General features: G+C 32.3%; 2 protein-coding genes across 3 annotated transcripts in view; one reads left to right on the plus strand and one right to left on the minus strand.

The window, feature by feature from the left end:
* Positions 1-1,903, minus strand: part of LOC139492222 (calcipressin-2-like) — a 39,636-nt gene extending 37,733 nt beyond the window's left edge. The window contains exon 1 of the mRNA XM_071280407.1: positions 1,522-1,903. Coding sequence (XP_071136508.1) covers positions 1,522-1,737 — 216 coding nt within the window. The 5' untranslated portion in view covers positions 1,738-1,903. The remainder of the gene's footprint in view (positions 1-1,521) is intronic.
* A 207-nt stretch (positions 1,904-2,110) lies between these two features.
* LOC139492221 (methylosome protein WDR77-like) overlaps positions 2,111-27,242 on the plus strand; it is a 35,512-nt gene continuing 10,380 nt past the window's right edge. The window contains exons 1-6 of one of the 2 annotated variants that reach the window (XM_071280405.1): positions 2,111-2,263; positions 11,240-11,425; positions 13,492-13,633; positions 15,098-15,147; positions 19,296-19,366; positions 20,012-20,108. In XM_071280405.1, the coding sequence (XP_071136506.1) occupies positions 2,206-2,263; positions 11,240-11,425; positions 13,492-13,633; positions 15,098-15,147; positions 19,296-19,366; positions 20,012-20,108 (604 nt within the window). In that variant the 5' untranslated portion in view covers positions 2,111-2,205. The remainder of the gene's footprint in view (positions 2,264-11,239; positions 11,426-13,491; positions 13,634-15,097; positions 15,148-19,295; positions 19,367-20,011; positions 20,109-27,242) is intronic. The other variant, XM_071280406.1, reaches the window with a different exon arrangement.

Below are 27,242 nucleotides of genomic sequence, written 5' to 3' on the forward strand. Positions count from 1 at the left end.
TTTTTGGTAAAAATGAAAGTGGCCGCATCCGTGTTCATCCTCAACCTTTATATGTGTTATGTATTATCATAAAATACAACTTACATTTCAATATTAAGGATGAACACAAATGCGGCCACTTTCGTTTTACACGAAAACCGTCTAAAATTTAACTAAAATGCTAGAATTATGAGGATTTTAGTAATTTAGCATGACTTAATGGTGCTAGTACCGGATATATGTGCATTGAATTGTCAAAAACAGCCCATATTTATGTAGCAGAAGCATTCTACTGTCCAATAAATAACTAAAGGTTTACATTTTAACAATTTTGTAAAACTGCTATATTTTGGGGCCAAAAAGGGGTCTTACTGAACCTACTCCTTTCATTGATTTCTATTTACTTATACTAAAGTTATTGTGTGAAAACAAAGAATAATGCTTATTTGTGCCCTTTTTTGGCCTCCTAATTCCTAAATTGTTGGAACGAAATCTCCCAAAATCAATCCCAACCTTCCTTTTGTGCTCATAAACCTTGTGTCAAAATTTCATAGATTTCTATTTACTTAAACTTAAGTTATAGAGCGAAAACCAAGAAAATGCTTATTTGGGCCCTTTTTGGCCCCTAATTCCGAAAATGTTGGGACCAAAACTCCCAAAATCAATCCCAACCTTCCTTTTGTGGTCATAAACCTTGTGTTAAAATTTAATAGATTTCTACTCACTTTTACTAAAGTTAGAGTGCGAAAACTAAAACTATTCGGACGACGACGACGACGCAGACTAATCATTTGCTAATGACAATTCCCTATATATAGCTAGTGACAGCAATGCTGATTGTCAATTTTGAGGATTCAATTTGCCGAATAATTCGTACAATATAGCTCACCATTGGAATGGAAGTGACGACGCCCCTAAACGCACAAATGATGTTCACTAAAACCAGAGTTTTTGACGGAAATGCATCGACGTTCACTCAAACCCGAGTTTTTTATAATACTGTAGCAGTAGAAAATTCAATAAAAAAAAAAAAAATCGGGAAAATTTTCCCAGAAATTTTCATTGTACTAATGAACTCAATTTTTTTGATGTCATGTTTTGAATTCCTGGGCATCTGGGCAGAAATCTACGATGTACTTCCTCTTTCCGGTCTCGTTTGTATGAAACTTTTAGTAAAATATATATTTATCAGTCTTAGTAGTATAACAAAGGAAGGTCAACGCAATACCAATTTCATTTTTAATAATTCCTTGATATATAAAAATGTTACCTGATGATAGCGTTTCTTTGTTTACATTGCATATGACGTCATAACTTAAATAACGTCACAACTTAAATCCCTAACAACAGAACCAAAATTGGAAACGTTACGGTATTTCCGTTTCTTTTTTTAACAAATATTCAAGTTACAAAAAAAATAATTCATACAGACTTCGTCCCTATTCACAGGTAATGCATGAATGGATCTGATGCCAAACTTTATATGTATAACTATGACTATAATTAAAACTAACAGCTTCCAGCAAAAATTGAGTATCTCACCTTTGCATCTTCATCATCAAATACACATTCAGCAACGTTAGTGACAATTAATGCATTTGGCAAGTCTGTAAATGTATTGTCTTCCATAAACTCCCTTTCCATGCTGGCGCCGGTGCCAACATCCTCGGCATGACTGATATTATCTTCTATTTCCATTATATCCCATCGATTGTCAAGTCGCTCTGGTTCAATTGACTCTTTCAATGCTTTTGGCATGCTAAAATAATGCACTATGTGGGTCAACACGACTGAAGAATCAAAATACGAAAAAAGTACATGACGTCAATCTGTCAAACTAGATTCATTAAAAATACGAGATCTTTACCTTTTTGTCGTTTATAAAAACATGAATTTTAGGTCAAATTTGAAGCATCGTTATGACTCAGACTTTTAGGTCTAGCACGTTACCAAATGTCAATTTGAAACCAAATACAATACAACGTACCAAAACAGTTGATGTCGTAACTTATAATAACATTACCTTTTGGGGTTTTAAAAACACTAAGTAATCAAAAAATATTTCTGACTGTCTCTTTAAAATGGTAACTTTTTTATTTTTATTTTAAATAACTTATAATAAAAAAGTGATTCAAATTTCGCGCCCATTTCCGGCAAACAGTGCACATGGTTTTGGTTGACGAATTTTTCTTATCCGGAAAATAAACAAGCTTCGGTTGAGCAGTGATGGATCAAATCCCGGCCGCCATGGATAGACAATTAGATGTGATTCAGTGTCACACAGGTTTGTAGAAATACTAGATAAATCAGACACAACTGACTGTCCATCAGTGAAAACGTGTTTCATGGTTTGACTTTGTTACCTTGCACATATCACAGTGCTTTGTTTCCCTTTTCTTTCTATTTGAATGCCACTTTTAACTTTTTCCATCGGGTTATAAAGATAACAATTACATGTATGTATTATAAATACACGTGGTTATTACAAAAAATAAAAAAGAGTAAAATAGTTGTGTTAATCAATTTAATTATAAAGTTATAAAATCAGTAAACATAATTTATTAACCCTTTCAACGCTACACAAAAAAAATGAAAAATGGCTGCTGCTGCTGCATTTTTTTTTAGTTCATTCATTAGAACAGTATTTTCCTTTTCAGACTGCTGTATCTTTTTTATTATATGAGATACAGAGAAAGTTATTGCATGAAAAATGATCAGGAGAGCATGAACTGTAATGTTAGGCAATTATTTTACTGAAATTTTTGTCAGATTACCTGCGTTTTCAGGTAATTAACAGGTAAAAGGTGTAATTTATTACATTTGTGTTGAATTTTGAATAAAAACTACTTTTAGTCTTCATTTATTTTGTTGTTTTATCTGCCATATTGTAAAGAAGACACCAGTTGCCCGATTCCGTAGCGTTTTGTACCATACATAACGTTTTATGTAATCGTGGCACAAATAAATAGCTCCGTCCTAAAAAATTTCAGTCAACCTCCGTTTTCCCCCCTTTTTCTACGTCTCGTAATGATCGATCAAATCATATTTCCCACACGAATTTAATGTAATAAACACATTGAGATAACAAGAAACCTTTTAACTAATCCTCGTTGTTAGTTTCGCCAAGGAAATGCTGAAATTTTTCCATATTTACAGCTTCGTTTCCGATTTCCGCCATTTGCATTTGTCAAAATATTTGTTTTTATTTTCCTTCTATTTTCCTTCTACTGCATGATTTTACTATAAAAATTGTCGGGATTTCAAGCGCAAAAGAGACCTTGCATATCCTAGATTCAAACGAGGAAAAATTAGAGAGAACCCGAATGAAAACCGAATGGTTTAAGAGTCCTAATGAAAAATCCTTTTTCATCGCCGCGAATAGCAGTGGCGAACGGCGTACGTCATCGCGGCATATGCCGTGTATAGCGTTGAAAGGGTTAATATTATACACGATTTCCCCAAAAGTGATCCCATCCAGACATTTTTGCCAGATAGATTAAAAAAACATGTGCATGTTTATTTTTTACCAGAAGTCATTACTATAGGAATCCACTGGACATTAACAATCGACAGTCCAATACTAGAAGGAAGTTTGCTAGTCCAAATAATTATGACATCTTGAATTGGACAGGTTGGGAACAAACCCCCTGTATGGTGATTATACCTGTATAGAGGGATAATCCTTCTTTAGAGGGATAAAATTCTTCCTCTATAGAGGGGTATTTTTGTTTGCACTGTATTTAAAGCAAATTAGGGCAGAATGGCATTTTCTAGTTATATTGGCTATAATCTCTAGCATTATTGTAATAACTGGCCAAACAGGTGTCTTTTACTTTGCTGCCACCACCTGTGTTTACAGGTACACAGGGAACCTCAATAGACTAGAATAAGCTAGTCTAAAACAGAGAATGGTTTAAACACTGGTGTTCTTAATATTACCAGGCCAATAGGGTTAAAATACTTCTGACACATTAACTTCACTTTATATTTAACAAGAAACTCAAATTGCGAGAACAATATGGGTAAAGAATATTCAAATACGTAATAGTCAGTGTATCTAAACGCACTTTCTATCGTGTAGTTTATAGAACAGCATTACACTGTCAAATAGAGGCTGCACCTCTATAACCTGGAATCGCATATAAACTAACACTCAAGAAGTGGAAACTTCCAGGGCAGTACCATCAGACTATTCCACAAATGAATATTATCTATCTGACAATCGAATAGTCTCTTGTCTCTGTCTAACAAGAAGATCTATTCTCTCACGAGACAGTGTAATGACAACAATCAGAGACCAGTTGGACAACTATGCAGTCAGGAGTCTACTTTGTCAAAATTATCTCCCCATTACGCCAGTTCATTTTCACAATAGTAGAAATGGAAGCCATTGTAGGGATGACACGCTACCAATATTGCTCTTGGAAACCGATAAATTTATCAACATTGCACCATTACGATCCTTATATGTCAGTTGTATTTTAAAAGACAAATGTATCAACTAGCTAATGAGCATCAGTTAATAATCTTGTCTGCATTGATTCAACTTAAAACTATTGTCTGATCGGTTGTCAGGTGGAATTTTCGAAAATTCATAAACATTTAAAAAAATTCTAATTAAATATTTTGTGGAAGGGCAGACTATATTTTTTTAGTGTATGAAGACTATAAACCCTAGTAATCACACACAAAAAATTAGAATTTTTCGAAGATATGCATTTTCATCATCCAACTTGAAAGACTGTCGTCAAGTACTTTCAGTAAAAAAATAGCTATTCGAACACACCTTCTCTGTTTTTGTCACTCATTAGATAGGTATTTCACTTGACCCATATATTTCATCTTTTAGTACTGTAATTTTTTTGTGTTATAAAGTCAACCTGTAGCTTTAATATATAAAAATGATAGAATCTGAAGCAAGACGATGTATGAAATATTCTTATTTTGTACGATATCAAGACAAAATACTCAACTCAAACACGCCCTAACATAAAAAGGTGCACTCGATTTTCTCTTTTCGATACAATTGTTACCCATTTTTTGAAATTTTTTCTTCAGTCACTTAATGGAAGGGCAGACACGAAAATTACTGAACTAATAGATTGATATGTTTTCCGTCCGTGGTAAGGCCAAAAAAAAAAATAGGTGTGTTTCCTGTTGCATGCCCCAAAAAATTAGGGTCGGTAGGTAGGTACTTTTTTTTTTTTTTTTTTTTACTGGCCTGCTTCGGTTGTTTTTTGTGTATTTTTATATAAATCAGTTTGTTATTCTTTCAGGTTATTTTCATCAGTTCATTGTATAAAGTATACAAGATATGAATAGTCCATGTTCAAAAGTTGCAGAAGACTTGGCCAGGACTTCCAGCTTATAAAATTTTCAAACTTTTCAGAACTGATATGCCATCTGTACGGGTCAGGCTATAGTCTTACACAGAAAGCCCATCAAAGTCTGTCTCAGCAAAGACCTGTTTTATAATCAGTTTCTTTCAGACAATTTAGTTCACAGAACTGATGCCAGCTTTTCTACAAATACCAAATTATTAATAACATGATAGAGGGATGGGTGAAAATCTTTGAAATTTTGATTATATACTAGCTGTTTAAAAGAAAATCAATTACAAATTGAGTTTTGGGGCTATGTAAATTCATTGTTCTTTAATCCAAAGTCATGATACTGATTGAATATATCAATAAAGGTGGTAGAATTAGAAAATGGGGCTATTATACTTTTTTTCTCGTTCCTGTGTGGACACTCATCGATTGTTATTGATAACACACTTTGACTGATGGCCATAGCAGAAGCCATGCCGTTGTTTGACTTCAATCTGTATCACACAAATGCTTACTGTATTAAAATTTTATTTGAAATCAAACGTTTAAAAGATGCCATTCAAAGGCTATACTAAACAAAAACCGTTTCCGGAAAAAACGAAAAAAATCCGGATTTTTTATTTTTTTTTTTCCGTGGAAAAAAAGTTAGGGTCGGCGCCAAAAAATTAGGGTCGGTCGGGTGACCGGAAACACACCTTTTTTTTTTTTGGCCTAATTTTTTCATAAAAATCGGAGGTTATGAATTTTCTTCATCCAACTTGAAAGATACCCATGTCGTCGACTTGATATCTAATTGTTCTGCTTAACTATGTACTAGATAAATTGAAAACTTATGCAAATGGTGTTTTTAAAATAAAACACCTCGTAATTGAGAAGAAAATTGCAACCTTGTTTGTTTCTATTAACTTTGTAAAATGTTGTCACTATAGTAAACAATACAGTAAACATTTATCGCCTTCTCTAACAAAGAGCTTCGATTCTTTTGTTCTATTTCAACCTGGTTTCCGACTGTATGGTGTATTATGTGTTATCAGCAAGGAAAAGTAAGATAATTGTGAGCATAAAGATGTTTTATCAGTTAATTCACGAATTGTTCAGTAAACAATATTACACAGTTTTTATCTAAATTATTTGCTACAGTGTTCAACCAACTATTCAATATGCTATAACATTAACATACATGTATATTATATCTATGCCATCTTCTAATAAATTATACTTTAAAAATAACAGTACCTTGTTATATTATCTAATAGACTTCAGCCTCCTGGAGTAAGCACAGGAAGACAAACTTCAATCACTGAGATTGAGAGTAGTTAAACAGTAATTATTCTAGCTTCTTACAATTCTTAGCCTAACAAATATACAGAATTTACAAATATTCTCTCTGAATGCTGGAAAATCTTTGCAAACAGGATACTTTACAAAATGGGAGGGGAATGGGGAAGGCATGTAACTTTAATCCGTTTACCTCAAAGAAACAGGTTAGCAAATGAAAGCTAGCCTGAATAATAAATAGACCAGCTATTTATATGTACATGTACAATTATATTAAATCCATTTTTATACGACCGCAAAAATTTATAATTTTTCGTCGTATATTGCTATCACATTGGCGTCGTCGTCGTCCGAATACTTTTAGTTTTCGCACTCTAACTCTAGTATCAGTAAATAGAAATCAATGAAATTTAAACACAAGGTTTATGAACACAAAATGAAGGTTGGGATTGATTTTGGGAGTTTTGGTTCCAACAGTTTAGGAGTTGGGGGCCAAAAAAGGGCCCAAATAAGCATTATTCTTGGTTTTCACACCATAACTTTAGTAAAAGTAAATAGAAATCTATGAAATTTGAACACAATATTCATGACCATAAAAGAAAGCTTGGGTTTGATTTTGGGAGGTTTGGTCCGAACAGTTTAGGAATAAGGGGCCCAAAGGGTCCAAAATTGAACTTTGTTTGATTTCATCAAAAATTGAACAATTGGGGTTCTTTGATATGCCAAATCTAACTGTGGATGTAGATTCTTAATTTTTGGTCCTGCTTTCAAATTGGTCTACATTAAAGTCCAAAGGGTCCAAAATTAAACTAAGTTTGATTTTAACAAAAATTGAATTTTGGGCTTTTTTGATATGCTGAAACTAAACATGTACTTAGATTTTGATTAAGTTGGTTCAAATCAGGATCCAAAACTATTATATTAAGTATTGTGCAATAGCAAGAAATTTTCAATTGCACAGTATTCAGCAGTAGCAAGAAATCTTCAATTGCACAGTATTGTTCAATAGCAAGAAATTTTCAATTGGAGTTATCTTTCTTTGTCCAGAATAGTAGTTGAATCAACTTAAATCATTGTTTTATACAATATACAATGTATATTCACTTTTACTACCAACTGATAAATTATAACACTCTTTACCATGTTTACCATTCAGTGATAACCACAAAATGCTAAAATGAAGATTTTACTATGCCCTTTTCAAAAATTTAATAAAAAGTATGGGTCTATGTGCTATATTTCAAGCTATGAGTCGTTGAAAATTGTCTAAGTTTGGTTACTTTGATCATGAAAAGACACATTAGTGTGCATAAAAAATATTCTATGAGATAGAATTTTGAAATAAATTGTGAGAAGAAAGGTTTCATAATATGTTTTAAGAAAATATAAAGAAAACATGGTGTCACCGATCTTGTTTTCTTGCTACAAGTAAAAATAAAAAAATTCCCCGTTAGCCCAGTATAAATTTTGTACTAAAAGAGTTATCTCCCCTTAAATGGCTCATTTGAAAAAAATGATTTTTAAACCCAAAAAATTGATATTTGTTAAAATATTTTGTATAAAACAATTAATTAACAAGTTTTCTTCAAATAGAAAAAAAACATTCTAACAATTGAATTGCAAATCTGTCTCCAAATTTGCAGATTTAGGCAAATATCTAGACCGATTTTGTACCAGTGGCGGATCCAGGGGGGGGTTCCGGGGTGCGCGCCCCCCCCTTTATTTTTGCCGATCAATGCATTTGTATCGGGACATATGTTTTGCACCCCCCCCCCCCCCCCCCCCTTTGCCCTGGGTGCCCTGGGTTAGCACCCCCCCTTTCGAAAATTCCTGCATCTGCCCCTGTTGTACTGTGATTGTACAATCCAAGATGGCGGTATACCATGAATCTACCTTACACAACTTCATGTTTTACAATGTTATTATATTTGCGTCATTCTTGCATAACTTAAGAATCTTAAAAGTGCCAACTTTACTACAATGTATTCCCAACACTTGTTTGAGTTTTCATTTAATTCATAATACTTGTGTTGCATACCATTGCATTTGCATAAGTTTATGGGGACTACAAACCATCGCTTAGAGAGCAAAATTAATTTGGAGTTGGTTGTCAAACTGAATAGAGAATTTCTCCATGGTTTTACTGTTTACTGAAAATAGGTTTTTAAAGTAGCAATGGCATGTAGAACAGTCGTTGCAAATCAGAGATGTTTATTCAAGAATTATGAAAAATATGTACGATTCTTTATACATGTTTACACATTTACATGGTATAAGCTACATTTTGTAATTATAACACTTACATATATATATATATGAAGTTCACGCCACAAGAAGGTTTCGAATTAAATAAAATTTAAAAAATAAAATCCTCCCACCTGCCCCATTTTTTTCAAAACTTTGGATGAAAATCTACTAATTAATTTTAGTTGGACCATAAGAGATACATATTTTATATCTACATTGCATGGAGGTGTTATTTATACTATATTATTAGTCCAAGCTATTACAATAAGCTTTAATACTATAAAAGCTCTTAGCAACATTATGTCGCCCTGTTCTCTACGATACTCGTTTCAGTCGCTTCCGTCATCGAACATTTTCAATTTTTACCAAATTGATGAAACATCAATTTTTTATTGATAATTAAAGAAATTCAGACATAAACGATTCATTATCTTAAGAAGAAAAGAGGTTGAAGCATTGTAAATGTGATAAAAGTTGCCTCCAGTAAATGTTTAATCCATTTATTGCATTAAAAACGTCATGTTCCTTTCCAAATAACTTGTCAAACATCGTTTATTTTTGTAAATTTTCTTGCATTCGTCCGACATTCACTGATTTCTAAACTACGCATTGGAACCGCACCAGCTATGATTGAAATCCGTACTTTTACAATAATTACTACAGACGCACGGATGGAACAGCTGACAGAAGAATATCGATCCCAAAGGGAAAATTATGCATTCCACACGCATTAACAGACTTTTGGTTACATCTAATTGATTGGTGTATATAAACTCCCTATAATTTTTATACGTCCGTCAAAATTTTGACGGGACGTATTATGGTATACAAATGTCGTGTGTCCGTCCGTCCGTCTGTCTGTCTGTCCATCTGTCTGTCTGTCTGTCCGACGTAAACATGTCGCACCGAGAACGACTTATCCAAATTTCATAAAACTTAACATAGTTGTTTCTTATGATGGTCAAATGATCTATATACTTTTTGGTGAAAATAAGATTAAAACTTTTTGAGTTACAGCACTTTGTAACTAAAACAGGGATGTGTTTTTTTCACATGTCGCACCGTATCTCAAAAACGATTCTTGATTATGGCTTAAACCTTTAAACACTTCTTAGTTATATTAATCTTAATATCTGTATACTTTTTGGTGATGATTCAAAATTTCGTTTTTGAGTTATTGAGTATTTTGTAAAAAAGGGGGAGGGTTTTTTTACATGTCGCACCATATCTCAAAAACGATTTATGATTATTGCTTAAAACTTTACATATGTCTTTGTTATATTAATCTAAAGATCTGTATACTTTTTGGTGATGATTCAAAATTTCATTTTTGAGTTATTGAGTATTTTGTAAAAAAGGGGGAGGTTTTTTTTACATGTTGTGCCGTATCTCAAAAATAATTTATGATTATTGCTTAAAACTTTACACACTTCTTTGTTATATTAATCTAAAGATCTGTATACTTTTTGGTGATGATTCAAAACTTTATTTTGGAGTTTTTGAGTATTTTGTTAAACAGGGGAGATGTCGCGCTGTATCTCAAAAATAATTTATGATTATTGCTTAAAACTTTACACACTTCTTTGTTATATTAATCTAAAGATCTGTATACTTTTTGGTTTTGATTCAAAATTTTATTTTAGTGATATTTAGTTTTTTTTGGGGTTGGGGGTTTCACATGTCCCGCCGTGTCTCAAAAACAATATATGGTTATTGCTTAAAACTTTTTCAGAAACTATTTATGATTATTGCATAAAACTTCCACACAAGACGTCGGGCGTATCATGCGCTCATGGCGCAGCTGTTTATTATGGATTGTTTCAAACTATTGATTAAAGTTGCTGAACACTGAGACTATACTAATATCAATATATTATGGCCCAGCTTAATAACTTTTATAATTTTTTATGAAAAACACTGAATTTCATACACCAGATAGATTTTGATTAAATTGTAATTGATATATTATAATTTCTTTACATTTTTTTTAAATAAAATAAAAAATGAAGTAGTGTGAGCCCTGTAACTGTATATTTACTGTCTCTCTCATGATTGTTTTTTAAATTGGCTTAAATCTCAAGTCTAACAATTATCTTTTAATAATTATATTTCTAGGTGAAAAGGTTTATAAGATTCAGATTGAAAGGGATATGAGTAATAAGCAAAATATGTGTATATTTCTTATCCAGTAGATGTATATACTGGCCCAGGGATAATATACATGTAAATGATATATTTACAACTCTTAAATTATTAAATACAGCATGAAGTTTCACACCTGTGCATAACAAAACCAGACTGCCTTACAGAGTTACAATAGTTTAATCATCATGATCATAGTTCATATCTATTAAATGTTATTTTAAGCCATCCAGTATCTGTACTTGATATTCTTTTAATTTCAGATGGCGGAGTATTACTTGGTGCCTCAAGTTTAACAGGCAGATATTGGCTTGGTTCATTATGGTTTTATCAGAATCCAAATAATGCACCTGATGTAGAAAAATGTACAGCTGGCGTCCAGTTAGAGGCTGGCCTTACCGATGCCAGATGGATAGATAATACCAAAGTTATAGTGGGCTTAGATACAGGTACATGTGACATGTGTAAACATGCTGGAATTGTCTTCAGTCAGGGGTGCTACTTGTACAAGTTATTTTTGAATACTTGAAGAAGTAATATTAATATACTTATATAAGTAAATTTGTAGGATACTTATACAAGTGAATTTTATTTACTTGATTAGGTAAAAAAGAAAATATTGGCTGAGTTATGTCCCTTAGCTATATATATAGACATTCAGATTTTTTACTTGTAGAAGTAAAAAAGTCATTCCATCTTCTTTTATTGAATTCTTATGATTTCTTTGCTCTAATAGAATTTTAAATTATCTGCCCTTTGCAGATGTCTTTACTAATCATTTTTATGCCCCACCTACGATAGTAGAGGGGCATTATGTTTTCTGGTCTGTGCCTCCGTTCGTCCGTCCGCTTCAGGTTAAAGTTTTTGGTCAAGGTAGTTTTTGAAGAAGTTGAAGTCCAATCAACTTGAAACTTAGTACACTTGTTCCCAATGATATGATCTTTCTAATTTTAATGCCAAATTATAGTTTTGACCCCAATTTCATGGTCCACTGAACATAGAAAATGATAGTGCGAAGTTCAGGTTAAAGTTTTTGATGAAGTTAAAGTTACATCAACTTGAAACTTAGTACACATGTTCCCTATGATATGATCTTTCTAATTTTAATTCCAAATTAAAGTTTTGACCCCAATTTCACGGTCCACTGAACATACAAAATGATAGTGCGAGTGGGGCATTAGTGTACTATGGACACATTCTTGTTAAAGTGTAATTTCATGGACAATGAAAATCCCATTGTCTGTTATCTTCAGAACACTGCTCATTTACAAGCCCCTAGGAGCAATTTTAGAAGGCCTTGCACAAATACTTATGATCTTTGCGCAATCAGTTTCTTTGTTGAATTAATGAGATGAAACATTGAACTCTAATAAAAAAAACTTGAGCATACATGGGAAAAATCATTAAAGACATGATTTTACATCTCAAAACTTGAGGACTTTTGTGGGGATGTAAGAAAAATTTACTTATACTTATACAAGTAAATTTTTGAGAAAATTAAGGGGAAATTATTCAAACATTATATATATTTACTGATATGTGTATATATTTTTTTTACTTCTTCAAGTAAATAAAAATAACTTGCACAAGTAGCACCCCTGACTGTTCTTTGGCTTATCCTGGTCAAAAATATATTTCTTATCAGAAGTCTAATAGTTCCTCTGAAGAGGAACATACAGATATTTTATATAATTACAAGCCTTAATAGTATACACCGACTCGACACTGAAGGTTTAAAAAAAACATAAAACATACCGGTAATGGTATATGGAATTGTCCAAATAATAAAGGTGAACTTTGAAAATTTAGAATTGTGTACACAGAAATAAGATTAGAAATATTGCCCTATGAAATGTTATTAAATTTGCTTACATAAGAACTGTGAAGTTAAAATTTATAACAATTACGTGTATCCTGTCAACCCCTGGAAAAATAATAATGTCTTCTTGACCACTTCAGGACGTGGTGGTCAGGAAAATTAATACTTTGTTATATAGTATGTTAAATATACAGGTTGTACTTATAATATAACTATACATATATACTAACATCTAAATAGAAAGCAAACATGTGCAATTGGATTTTTCTAGGTCTGTTGGATTTTATGTTACAAGTGGAAAATAAGAAAAATGTACTAATTATTGTTTTTACCTGTATAAGAACATTATTTTGGGTTTTTTTATCGACTTATTAGGTCCAACCTGTCTGCTTATAACAAAATATTGTTTCAAAATTCCACTTTTAATAGTTGAAGCAAAAAAGCTTATTTTAGATTTTTGTCTAAATCGTAGCTAATGCCCATTTTAAGACAGAATTGAAATAAAACCAGAGTTAAAGACGTTGCCATCATTTCAACAAGAAAAGACTTGCATATCTGAATGACATGTAACATTTCATGAGACCATTCTGCCTTTCAAAAGATTCCAAAGACCCTTATTTTTCATTATGTTGGAGATCTGATGAAATAACCATCTGCTAGACTAACATTCTCAAAGATACAATATTTGTTTTATAGGTGGTATAGAGATCTGGGAGTTAATAGAAAATTACCACACATTTGTACACGTTCATTCCTCCTTAGAACATGATAACATCATCAGTAGTGTACATCTGTCATGTGACAACAAACGAGCTGTATCATGTGGATATGATAAATGGTATGTATAAACATTGGAATACAGAAACCTCTATATAGTTGTGTCAATTAGGAGCATAAGGAGATAACAGTAATATGTTTTTGAATATTTGTTGGCTTCAAAGAGAGATTTAATGGTCAGAAATTGAGTTTACTGGTGAAAATTTACTGTGCTCAGTCATAGGGTATTGTGTGACATCAAACAAAATTTGAACCCACAAATTTTTAAATGCAAACTATCATTGACTGTTATCTTTATTTTATTGCAAGAGAAAATCATTCAATTTTTAATCTCTTACACAACATGTGAACTTTATGGTGTAAACCAATCAAAATGAACATTACTAAAAATGTTGCATTATATCATGCCTTGTACAGATTGTTCTTTACATCAAAAAATATTCTTCATAACAACACAAATTAAAAAATGCATCAATTTTATATGTATGTTCTGAAAAGCTATTTGTTTCCAAAAGTATCATTGCATTTCAAAAACAATGTGGTTATTTTCCATTACTTGAATATTGCACATTTTAACCTTGCTTTAAAGTTTCCTTAAGTATAAGCTTTATTTTTAACATGAATACTGAAGGATTTTAAAATTTCTTAATTTGAGTATAAATAAAGGTGTATTACCACCAAATCATGGTACGTCACATCCGGTTGTATACGAAAGTAGGTCGAAAAAATATTCCCTTGAATTTGACAGTTGTAGATTATTAATCCTACATTTTATTGCAGTAAAACAATTTCTGTGTCATAAACATTTGTCTTGGGTATTTCAAAACACCATTATTTTTTTATTTGGGATTTCTATAGAATATTTTGTAATCTTCAGATTACATGGTGACTAAACCTTGAACACAGATAGAACAAGGGGAGAAATTTGATTGGTTAACTTCCAATGATGTTTATTTTCTTATAATCAATGAAATGTTATGTGAAATTTTTTCTATAGTACTGGACAGGATAAAACTTTAATTATGCCAAGTATTTTTTTATTTGAAACAAAGACAAATTCTGCACATTTTTTTGAAAAGTGCAAATTTAACAAAGACTAATAGGGGAAAATCAATGGTGGTATTACACCTATAAAGTTGAACAGTTCCACAAAAAGTTGTTAATATGTATATTTATATAAAATGAAATTGAGAATGGAAATGGGGAATGTGTCGAAGAGACAACAACCTGACCAAGGAGAAGGCCACCAATAGGTCTTCAATGCAGGGAGAAACTCCCGCACCTGGAGGCATGCTTCAGCTGCCCCCTAAACAAAAATGTATACTGGTTCAGTGACAATGGACGTCATACTAAACTCCGAAATATACACAAGAAACTAAAATTAAAAATTATACAAGGACTACTAAGGCCAGAGGCTCCTGACTTGGGACAGGCGCAAAAATATGGTGGGGTTTAAACATGTATGCTATTGCTTATTTTGAGTATAAACTATATACAAGTAAAATAAATTGTTTTTCTATTGCAGTATCAAAGTTTGGGATGTAGAAACACTTTCATCAGTTCACTCATTTAGAGGTAAGCAGCCTCTTATAGCAATGAAAAGTAGGCTTTTATGATTAATATTGGTTTTAGGACCATTAAGAAGTTTTCACCTTTGTTATTGGCAACACATAAATTGTAACATAGACAGATATTTTTAATGTTCTGACTAATTCATTAGGCCAAATAAAAATATATGTGTGGCTCGAATGACCCTACCGTCCCTACTTTTTATACGACCGCAAAAATTTTAATTTTTTGGTCGTATATTGCTATCACGTTGGCGTCGTCGTCGTTGTCGTCGTCGTCCGAATACTTTTAGTTTTCGCACTCTAACTTTAGTAAAAGTGAATAGAAATCAATGAAATATTAACACAAGGTTTATGACCACAAAGGAAGGTTGGGATTGATTTTGGGAGTTTTGGTCCCAACATTTTAGGAATTAGAGGCCAAAAAGGGCCCAAATAAGCATTTTCTTGGTTTTCGCACTCTAACTTTAGTAAAAGTGAATAGAAATCTATGAAATTTTGACACAAGGTTATGACCACAAAAGGAAGGTTGGGATTGATTTTGGGAGTTTTGGTTCCAACAGTTTAGGAATTAAGGGCCAAAAAAGGGCCCAAATAAGCATTATTCTTGGTTTTTGCACCATAACTTTAGTATAAGTAAATAGAAATCTATGAAATTTAAACACAAGGTTTATGACCATAAAAGGAAGGTTGGGTTTGATTTTGGGAGTTTTGGTCCTAACAGTTTAGGAATAAGGGGCCCAAAGGGTCCAAAATTGAACTTTGTGTGATTTCATCAAAAATTGAATAATTGGGGTTCTTTGATATGCCGAATCTAACTATGTATGTAGATTCTTAATTTTTGGTCCCGTTTTCAAATTGGTCTACATTAAGGTCCAAAGGGTCCAAAATTAAACTTAGTTTGATTTTAACAAAAATTAAATCCTTGGGGTTCTTTGATATGCTGAATCTAAAAATGTACTTAGATTTTTAATTATTGGCCTAGTTTTCAAGTTAGTCCAAATTGGGGTCCAAAATTAAACTTTGTTTGTTTTTCATCAAAAATTGAATAATTGGGGTTCTTTGATATGCCAAATCTAACTGTGTATGTAGATTCTTAATTTTTGGTCCAGTTTTCAAAGGTCTACATTAAGGTCCAAAGGGTCCAAAATTAAACTAAGTTTGATTTTAACAAAAATTGAATTCTTGGGCTTATTTGATATGCTTTATCTAAATATGTACTTTGATTTTTGATTATGGGCCCAGTTTTCAAGTTGGTCCAAATCAGGATTCCATATCAAGTATTGTGCAATAGCAAGAAATTTTGAATTGCACAGTATTGCACAATAGCAAGAAATATCTAATTGCACAATATTGTGCAATAGCAATTAATTTTCAATTGGAGTTATCTTTCTTTGTATAGAATAGTAGTTGATAATATATGTTGGAAATTTGCCAGATATGACTATGATGTCATTTTCTATTTTTATTTGCCAATAACTTTATGTAAATAACTTCATTGGAAATTTGCCAATATAAAATGTTGCTGATGAAGCTTTTTTTCCTTATCTTATCTATAATGTTTTTAGATAATGTATGTTGGACATTTGCCAGACATGACTATGATGTCATTTTCTATTTTTATTTGCCTATAACTTTATGTAAATAACTTCATTGGAAATTTGCCAATATAAAATGTTGCTGATGAAGTTTTTTTTATTGTTTTATACAATAAACAATGTATATTCACTTTTACTACCAACCAATCTTTACCATTCAGTGATAACAAACACTTTATTTTACATTTTAATATTTTATGATGTATTTAAAAGAGTAGTTATTGTTGCAAACTCCATTAGAAATTTGAATTAATATCAGTTTTGGAAAAAGGGAAGCAGGGATGTGAAAAAAAGGGGGGGGTTAAATTTTTCTCATTTCAGATTTCATAAATAAAAAGAAAATTTCTTCAAACATTTTTTTGGGAGGATTAATATTCAACAGCATAGTGAATTGCTCAAAGGCAAAAAAAAAACTTTTAAGTTCATTAGACCACATTCATTCTGTGTCAGCAGTGTTTTCCATTCGGCATTTAAGCCGGGTGTGCCGACCACATTCTTTTGAAAGCCGACCACCTTTCGATTTTAGGAGGTGGTCGGCCTTTTTTTTCAAAATCCGGATTTTTTTCGGTTCTTTACCGTTAAAATTTGAATACTAATCCCGCCTTGTTTTCATTAACAAAGATGGCGTCCAATTGTCAAATTTCAATGTTTTCATTTATCAATCGGGGGAAAAAGAAAGGCAGATGACGGTGATGATAAAGAAAATACTAGACCAAATAAGTTAAAAAAAAATGATAGTAATGTTTAAGTTGTGGAAATTGAACAAAAATCAACCAAACAACGGAAAAGACAGGCAAGTGAAGACAAATATGAGCAAGACTTCAAATGTATTATAGTCACAGAGGAAGGATACTACTGTTCTGTGTGCCAAAAATACGGCACAAAAGCAAAAAACAGGACAGAAACCTGGATCAAAAGGCCTTAATAACCCTTTCGCCGATGAGTCCCGGTTTACCGGGATTCACGCTTCAGACTGCTGACGACGAGTCCCGTTTTACCGGGATCGGAATACATCTTTTATATTTTCCGCTCAAACAGTGCAAACATGAGTTATCTTTCTTTGATGAATAACCCGGATGAAAGTGTAAACATGACGCTTCAGTTTGTTGAAAACCGTGTCAAAATCAGAGGAAATTTACGGAATTTACGAGAATTTGAAATGAGGGAACAATTTTTTGGAAAGAATATGGAAGAATTTAAGCCAAACCAGTATACTTTTTTGACATAAAATGTCGTTTTATGTTCAAAACACTTGGAATGGACATCGTTCAGTGTGAGGAATTTGTACAGCCTCATAATTTTTTTCAAAATTTTGCCATTTTGGGTTAAAAAAATTACGATTTGGGGTCAATAAGCAGAATTTTGAGAATTTCACTGAAATAATGCCGAAAAATTGAAAATTTGAAAATTTTATGAGGAAAAAATTATCAAAACATAAAAAAACCTGTGAACTTGGTGTTAGTGAATGAAATAAATAAACAAATAACTACAAACAAGTTTTTATTGACATTTATTATGAAGATCTCTCACTTGAGTAAAAGTAGCCAGGGAAGCCATCGTCTCAGAGTAGTTTCTGTCTGGGCAGCAATCGGTGAAAGGGTTAAATCCATGCTGATGCATAAAATTGTAAATGAAAGAAGAGATAAATTTTTGAAAAAATAAAATCAAAGAATATTTGACAATTAACATGACTACTTCTATTTATGTTTGTTCAACTCCATTAAATGTGAATATTATACTTATCTTTAGTCTTGTGACCCCCGCGTGCACCCACAATAATAATAAAAAAAAAGGTTGGACATTTAAAAAAAACCACCCGGTTGCAAGTTATTTTTTTAAAACACCCACCTTACCTTAGTGAAAAAAGGAAAACACTGGTCAGAAACCTATGCTGTGTCAACTATTTAATTTTAGATTTAAAAAGTTTGAAGAAGAAATCTTTAATTGATTTGTAAAATCTTGACATTTGTTTTGTGTAAAAAAAAAAATGTAATGTCAAAAATTTGATCACAATCCAAATTCAGAGCTGTATCACGCTTGAATGTTTTGTCCATACTTGCCCCAACTGTTCAGGGTTCGACCTCTGCGGTCGTATAAAGCTGCACCCTGCGGAGCACCTGGTTTGTCTTGAAATTAGCCTACCCTAAAGATATTGTCATTTTTCATTAAGCACTGTTAAAGTCAAAATGATGCTCCCATAGACTCAATGTAAAAAAAAAACCTACCTACCTACCCTAACTTTTTTTCAGATGTAACTGGAACCACACACTATTTTATTTGGCCTTACAAAATTTACAAAAAAGTATTCACATGATGCTAAAAACCAGATTCTCATTTAAAGCTGATCATATTTAAATGTCACACCTGCGTTTATTCAGATAATGCTGAGGGTCGTAATCTATTTATTATGAATAAAAGGATCTGTTAGTGTACATCAAAGAGACAGCATTCCAACAGCCCAAAAAATCATCAAGAGGTAAAACGTACAATGCACAATTTCATCAAGAGGCAGAAGTATAGAAAGATATTTATTTTTTATTTATTTTGTTAATTTTAGGGCATTACGATATAGTAGAATGTGTCAGATGTCATCCTTTAGAACCATCCATGTTCCTGTCTTGTTCACAAGTAAGATAACAAATTAATAATAACTAAAGATCAAAGAGCAATGCACATTTGATAATGATGAAATCATTTCAAATCATCGTTGAGAAATGAAAACCTATTGAATAATATGGCAGTTATTGTTCTTAATCTAGAAAGTGTTGCCTTGAACAACATCTAGAGCTTTTTCCAGGATCATTATTAAAACAGTACCAACAAAAACGAATCTGTGATAGATGTTGAAGAGTCATTTAGAACTAAATAATTATATAATAGATGTATGGATTGTTTAAAGGTGATAGTTATTACGTAACAAAAAAAGTTTTTTTAAAGATGAGCAAGCAATAATCAGATATATTAATATTTGTCTTGTTTAGTCATTGTCAAAAAAACAACATTCCTATGAATTATGAATTGATGCCAAAAATCCTGTTGCCTAGTAAATGTTTGGTTATAAAAGTTGTAATTGTAATTACTTATAAGCAGTTTCATTGAGAAACAGAGGCATTTTTATTTCTATATTGATTTTGAGATAAATTTTGCTGATGTGAATCACAATACAATTTTTGTTGAAAATTGCAGATAAATTATTGACATTATTTAGATTTCAGGACTTTTTTGTATGATGTATTTTACATTGTAAAACTTATTTCAAGACCATTTTTTCAGGATAATAGAATATTACTATGGGACACACGGAAACCTCGACCTGCATCAGTAGTAGGTATGTTTCCTATAGAACGAAAATTTTTACCCTCTATTGTAGGTAGGTGCATGTTGCTAGAAGATTGTTTTATTGCGAAATCCTATCATACTTTACCACAGATTCACCTGATAGTTACCTGTCCATTTAAACTTTTGGCAGTTCTATTGTCCGATTGAACAAATACAACAGGTATTGTTCTGTGTGTAGTTTATTCACTGGGACCTTTAAATTTCTTTTTCTAAGAGAAATCTATCACTCACTGAGTAAAAAATGTATCTGCTAAATTGAAAGAAGTAACTATCAGGTGAATCTGTGGTCAAGTATGATTGGGTTCGCAATAATATAGTAACTTTATTCAAAACAAGACACATTTTCAATCTCTTCCAAATGAATAATCACTCATTGTTAGGTACAAGTTTTTAGGAAATAAAATATATAACCAAATCATCAGAAACAAAACCAAACAGATAGAGAGAAAAAAATAAAACTCTAAGTAAGAAGTACAAATATCCAGAAAAGAAATGACTCACTCCAGTAAATAAATATATGACCCATATTTGTTCAAAGTCATAGATTCTTTTTCACAATTACTTGCCAATTATCCATGAAGTTTTGCAAAAAGGTTTTTCATAGTGAGAATGTATACATTTATGTTTCAAATTAACGACTTGTTAATACAAAATAAAGTTCCATTCAAGTTCCATAAAAACATTTGAGGTTTATAAAGTACAATTGATTTTCATGTGTCCTAGGCCTGAATATAACAATCATTTTGGAAACTGATAAGACTTTATATTCAAAGACCAAACAAAACATTTCAGTCATCTGATGGTTATATTCATTTTGAATATTATTTCAATGAGAAAACTGGGTTTGTTTCTTAGTATAAAAAACACTAGAACACACCCGTGAAATCGCGGGCATTCAGAGCGGAGTTAAAAGTATGTTAAGTGTTGTTAGAAGTTTTATACCTCCTCCTTCATTTCCAAAATTCCCAATTTTTGGTTTTCCATCAATTTCAATATGAACATACATTTAGTATGTTATGAACATTTAAGTAAGGAGCCTGTAGTTCAGTGGTTGTCGTTTGTTTGTGTGTTACATATTTGTTTTTCGTTCCTTTTTATACGACCGCAAAATTTGAAAAAATCACGTTGGCGTTTTCGCACTCTAACTTTAGTAAAAGTGAATAGAAATCTATGAAATTTTAACACAAGGTTTATGACCACAAAAGTAAGGTTGGGATTGATTTTGGGAGTTTTAGTCCCAACATTTTAGGAATTAGGGGCCAAAAAGGGCCCAAATAAGCATTTTCTTGGTTTTCGCACTATAACTTTAGTTTAAGTAAATAGAAATCTATGAAATTTTGACATAAGGTTTATGACCACAAAAGAAAGGTTGGGATTGATTTTGGGAGTTTTGGTTCCAACAGTTTAGGAATTAGGGGCCAAAAAAGGGCCCAAATAAGCATTATTCTTGGTTTTCGCACAATAACTTTAGTTTAAGTAAATAGAAATCAATGAAATTTAAACACAATGTTTATGACCACAAAAGGAAGGTTGGTATTGATTTTGGGAGTTTAGGTCCCAACAGTTTAGGAATTAGGGGCCAAAAAGGGACCCAAATAAGCATTTTTCTTGGTTTTCGCACCATAACTTTAGTATAAGTAAATAGAAATATATGAAATTTAAACACAAGGTTTATGACCATAAAAGGAAGGTTGGTATTGATTTTGGGAGTTTTGGTCCCAACAGTTTAGGAATAAAGGGCCCAAAGGGTCCAGATTTAAACTTTGTTTGATTTTATCAAAAATTGAATAATTGGGGTTCTTTGATATGCCGAATCTAACTGTGTATGTAGATTCTTAATTTTTGGTCCCGTTTTCAAATTGGTCTACATTAAGGTCCAAAGGGTCCAAAATCAAACTTAGTTTGATTTTAACAAAAATTGAATCCTTGGGGTTCTTTGATATGCTGAATCTAAAAATGTACTTAGATTTTTTATTATTGGCCCAGTTTTCAAGTTGGTCCAAATCGGGGTCCAAAATTAAACTTTGTTTGATTTCATCAAAAATTGAATAATTGGGGTTCTTTGATATGCCAAATCTAACTGTGTATGTAGATTCTTAATTTTTGGTCCTGTTTTAAAATTGGTTTACATTAACAATGATTAACGTCCAAAGGGTCCAAAATTAAACTAAGTTTGATTTTAACAAAAATTGAATTCTTGGGCCTCTTTGATATGCTGATATGCTGAATCTAAACATGTACTTAGATTTTTGATTATGGGCCCAGTTTTCAAGTTGGTCCAAATTATTATATTAAGTATTGTGCAATAGCAAGAAATTTTCAATTGCACAGTATTCAGCAATAGCAAGAAATCTTCAATTGCACAGTATTGTGCAATAGCAAGAAATCTTCAATTGCACAGTATTGTGCAATAGCAAATATTTTCAATTGCACAGTATTGCACAATAGCAAGAAATATCTAATTGCACACTATTGTGCAATAGCAAGAAATTCCAATTGGATTTCAATTGGAGTTATCTTTCTTTGTCCAGAATAGTAGTTGAATCAACTTAAATCATTGTTTTATACAATATACAATGTATATTCTCTTTTACTACCAATTGATAGATTAAAACAATCTTTACCATTCAGTGATAACAAGCACTTTTTTACATTTTAATATTTTATGATGTATTTAAATGAGTAGTTATTGTTGCAAACTTCATTAGAAATTTGAATTGAGATCAGTTTTGAAATAAGGGAAAGGGGGATGTGAAAAAAAAATTGGAGGGTCAATTTTTTTCATTTCAGATTTCATAAATAAAAAGAAAATTTCTTCAAACATTTTTTTGAGAGGATTAATATTCAACAGCATAGTGATTGCTCAAAGGCAAACATTTTTTTTAAGTTCATTAGACCACATTCATTCTGTGTCAGAAACCTATGCTGTGTCAACTATTTAATCACAATCCAAATTTAGAGCTGAATCCAGCTTTAATGTTGTGTCCATACTTGCCCCAACCGTTCAGGGTTCAACCTCTGCGGTCGTATAAAGCTGCGCCCTGCGGAGCATCTGGTTTGTACATAAATAAGGCCGCTAGTTTTCTCGTTTGAATTTTTTTACATCGTCATTTCGGGGCCTTTTAAAGCTGAGTATGCGGTATGGGCTTTGCTCGTTGTTGAAGGCCGTACAGTGACCTATAGTCGTAAATTTCTGTGTCATTTTGGTCTCTTGTGGAGAGTTGTCTCAACATGGCAATCATACCACATCTTTTTTTTTTGGTAATCAATGAATTTTGTAAAATATTTAATGAATGGAGAATTTCCATTCTGTGTCATTTTGGTCTCTTGTGGAGAGTTGTCTCAACATGGCAATCATACCACATCTTTTTTAGCTCACCTGGCCCAAAGGGCCAAGTGAGCTTTTTCCATCACTTTGCGTCCGGCGTCGTCGTCGTTGTCCGTCGTCTGTCATCCGTCGTCGTTACAAAAATCTTCTCCTCTGAAACTACTAATCCAAATTGAACCAAACTTGGCCACAATCATCATTGGGGTATCTAGTTTAAAAAATGTGTGGCGTGACCTGGTCAACCAACCAAGATGGCCGCCACGGCTTAAAATAGAACATAGGGGTAAAATGCAGTTTTTGGCTTATAACTCAAAAACCAAAGCATTTAGAGGAAATCTGACATGGGGTAAAAATGTTTATCAGGTCAAGATCTATCTGCCCTGATATTTTCAGATGAATCGGTCAACCCGTTGTTGGGTTGCTGCCCCTAATTGGTAATTTTGAGGAAATTTTGCTGTTTTTGGTTATTATCTTGAATAATATTATAGATAGAGATAAACTGTAAACAGCAATAATGTTCGGCAAAGTTAGATTTACAAATAAGTCAACATGACCGAAATGGTCAATTGACCCCTTTAGGAGTTGTTGCCCTTTATAGTCAATTTTTAACCATTTTTCGTAAATCTTAGTTATCGTTTACAAAAATCTTCTCCTCTGAAACTACTGGGCCAAATTAATCCAAACTTGGCCACAATCATCTTTGATGTACCTTGTTTGAAAAATGTGTCCGATGACCTGGCCATCCAACCAAGATGGCCACCACGGCTAAAAATAGAACAGGGGTAAAATGTAGTTTTTTGCTTATAACTCTGAAACCAAATCATTTAGAGGAAATCTGACAAGGAGTTAAATTGTTTATCAAGTCAATATATATCTGCCCTGAAATATTCAAATGAATTGGACAACCAATTGTTGGGTTGCTGCCCTCCAATTGGTAATTTTTAAAGAAATTTTGCTGTTTTTGGTTATTATCTTGACTACTATTATAGATAGCGATAAACTGTTCACAGTGGTAATGTTCATCAAAGTAAGATCTACAAATAAGTCAACATGACCTAAATGGTCAATTGACCCCTTAAGGAGTTATTGCCCTTTATAGTCAATTTTTAACAATTTTCATTGATTTGGTAAATTTATGTAAATTTTTACCAAATATTTTTCTCTGTTACTAATGGGCAAAGTTCATTATAGATATAATTGTAAGAAGCAAGAACATTCAGTAAAGTAAGAACTTCAAACACATCACCATCACCAAAATACAAATTGTCATGAATCCATTTGTGTCCTTTGCTTAATATGCACATAGACCAAGGTGAGCGACACAGGCTCTTTAGAGCCTCTAGTTTTTGTAATCAATGAATTTTGTAAAATATTTAATGAATGGAGAATTTCAGAAAAGGTATCAAAAGTTCACATGAATAATTTAGCGCTTATCTATATATTACTATATAAATAAAGTGTATTTACTTTCAATTCTTAGTTAAGTAATCGATCCATGGTGGTCAATTGACATAGTATACAGAACCTCTCCATTTAATAAACTCTGAACAGAATTAAAATACACTTTATTCGTACTATTTGTTTGTTCAAAGTATACAGAAAAACGCAAACCGGAAGTATAATCTGACTTAAAATTTCGTCCAATGACGGGACAATATCCGGATGCCTTTTTTTTATCGTTTTTCTACCAAAATAACTCAATCTGAATAATCATATGAATGGATGACAAATGCGACTATGCACTGTACATATAGGACACAGAGTCGTGTTGATTAATTTATTGTGGAAAGAAGAGAAGCGACACCAAAAATGAGGTCTTCTCGTTTAATAGTATAGATGCTCAGAAGCAAAAAAATATTTATTTATCATTTTATCTACAGCACAAAACTAGTATGATTTTATGACAGATATGTATCAACTTTCCAAACCAATTTTAGTGTGATAAAGAAATCACCCTGTCCGTCTATTTGTCTTGTAAGCCAATCTTGACCTTATCTTAACAAACAGGCTGTATGGATATTTAACAATACTCTACCTGAGGAAAAGAAATATATAATCTGTCCTACCTGTTAAAGGGGAGATAATCAAACTTTTTTCAATATTTAATATGTGGTAATAGTCTTGGAATCACTATTGATATTCTTCTGCTTTCCATTGATGAAATATTCAGTAATTCAGGACACATCCTTTTTACTGGATTGACTTTTGTTTAAGTTTAGGTGTGATTCATATTTTTATGCCCCATTTATGGGCATTATGTTTTCTGGTCTGTGCGTCAGTCGGTTTGTTTGTCCGTCCATTCGTTCATCCTTCCGTATGTCCCGCTTCAGGTTAAAGTTTTTGGTCAAGGTAGTTTTTGATTCAGAAGTTGAAGTCCAATCGATTTGAAACTTAGTACACATGTTCCTTATGACATGATCTTTCTAATTTTTTTGCCAAATTAGAGATTTTATCCCATTTTCACGGTCCACTCAACAAAGAAATTGATAGTGCGGATTGGGCATCCGTGTACTATGGACACATTCTTGTTAAAAATCATTTGATTCCTTAGTTGTACTAATTTTTGTGTTGCACTCCTGACAGGGCACAACTTTTTTTTCAACACATATCTGTATCAAAACTGTTTAATAGACAAGCTTCATTTGTACCTAAAATCATCACTAAGACATAATAGTTGTTATATAATTTAGAATCTATGGCACATATCATCATATTACATGTTGCTCTGTCTTTATAAAAAAAATAATTTCAAAATGTCAAGAAAAAGTGTTGCTCTTCTGACAATTTTGGCATTTTTTTTTAATGTCATTTTTTTAGCTCACCTTGCCTGAAGGGCCAAGTGAACTTTTTTCATCACTTGGCCTCCGTCGTCGTTAACTTTTACAAAAATCTTCTCCTCTGAAACTACTTGGCCAAATTAAACCAAACTTGGCGACAATCATCATTAGGGTATCTAGTTTACAAAATGTGACCTTTGACCCGGCCAACCAACCAAGATGGCCACCATGGCTAAAAATAGAACATAGAGGTTAAATGCAGGTAAAATAGAACATAGAGGTTAAATGCAGGTAAAATAGAACATAGAGGTTAAATGCAGGTAAAATAGAACATAGAGGTTAAATGCAGGTTTTGGCTTATAACTCAAAAACCAAAGCATTTAGAGCAAATCTGACTGAGGTTTAATTGTTTATCAGGTCAAGATCTATCTGCCCTGATGTTTTCACATGGATTGGACAACCCGTTGTTAGGTTACTGTCCTGAATTGGTAATTTTAAGGAAATTTTGCTGTTTTTTGTTATTATCTTGAATATTATTATAGATAGAGATAAACTGTATACAGCAATAATGTTCAGTAAAAAATAAGATCTACAAATAAGTCAACATGACTAAAATAATTGAACCCTTAAGGAGTTATTGCCCTTAATAGTAAATTTTTAACATTTTTCATAAATTTTTGTAAATTTTTAGAAAATATTTTCCACTGTAATTACTGGACCAAGTTCATTATAGATAGAGATAATTGTAGCAACAAGAATGTCAGTAAAGTAAGATCTACATACACATCACCATCACCATAACACTATTTTGTCATGAATTTATCTGTGTCCATGTTTAATATGCACATAGACCAAGGTGAGCGACACAGCCTCTAGTTAACTATAAATGTTATTTATTGTGGTCGACAATACTCTACTTTCTTTTTTGACCTTCATTCTCTGTACACCACGTGGGCTTTGAAAATGTAACTACAAAAAGGGATTTCAGTCAGTCAAGAACTTGTTTTCAATTCGCCACCCTGGCTACCACAACTGAGTAAAAAGATCGCCCAGGTCAATT

This window comes from Mytilus edulis, chromosome 10 (genome assembly GCF_963676685.1).
Source record: "Mytilus edulis chromosome 10, xbMytEdul2.2, whole genome shotgun sequence".
In the NCBI taxonomy this organism is placed as follows: Eukaryota; Metazoa; Mollusca; class Bivalvia; order Mytilida; family Mytilidae; genus Mytilus; species Mytilus edulis.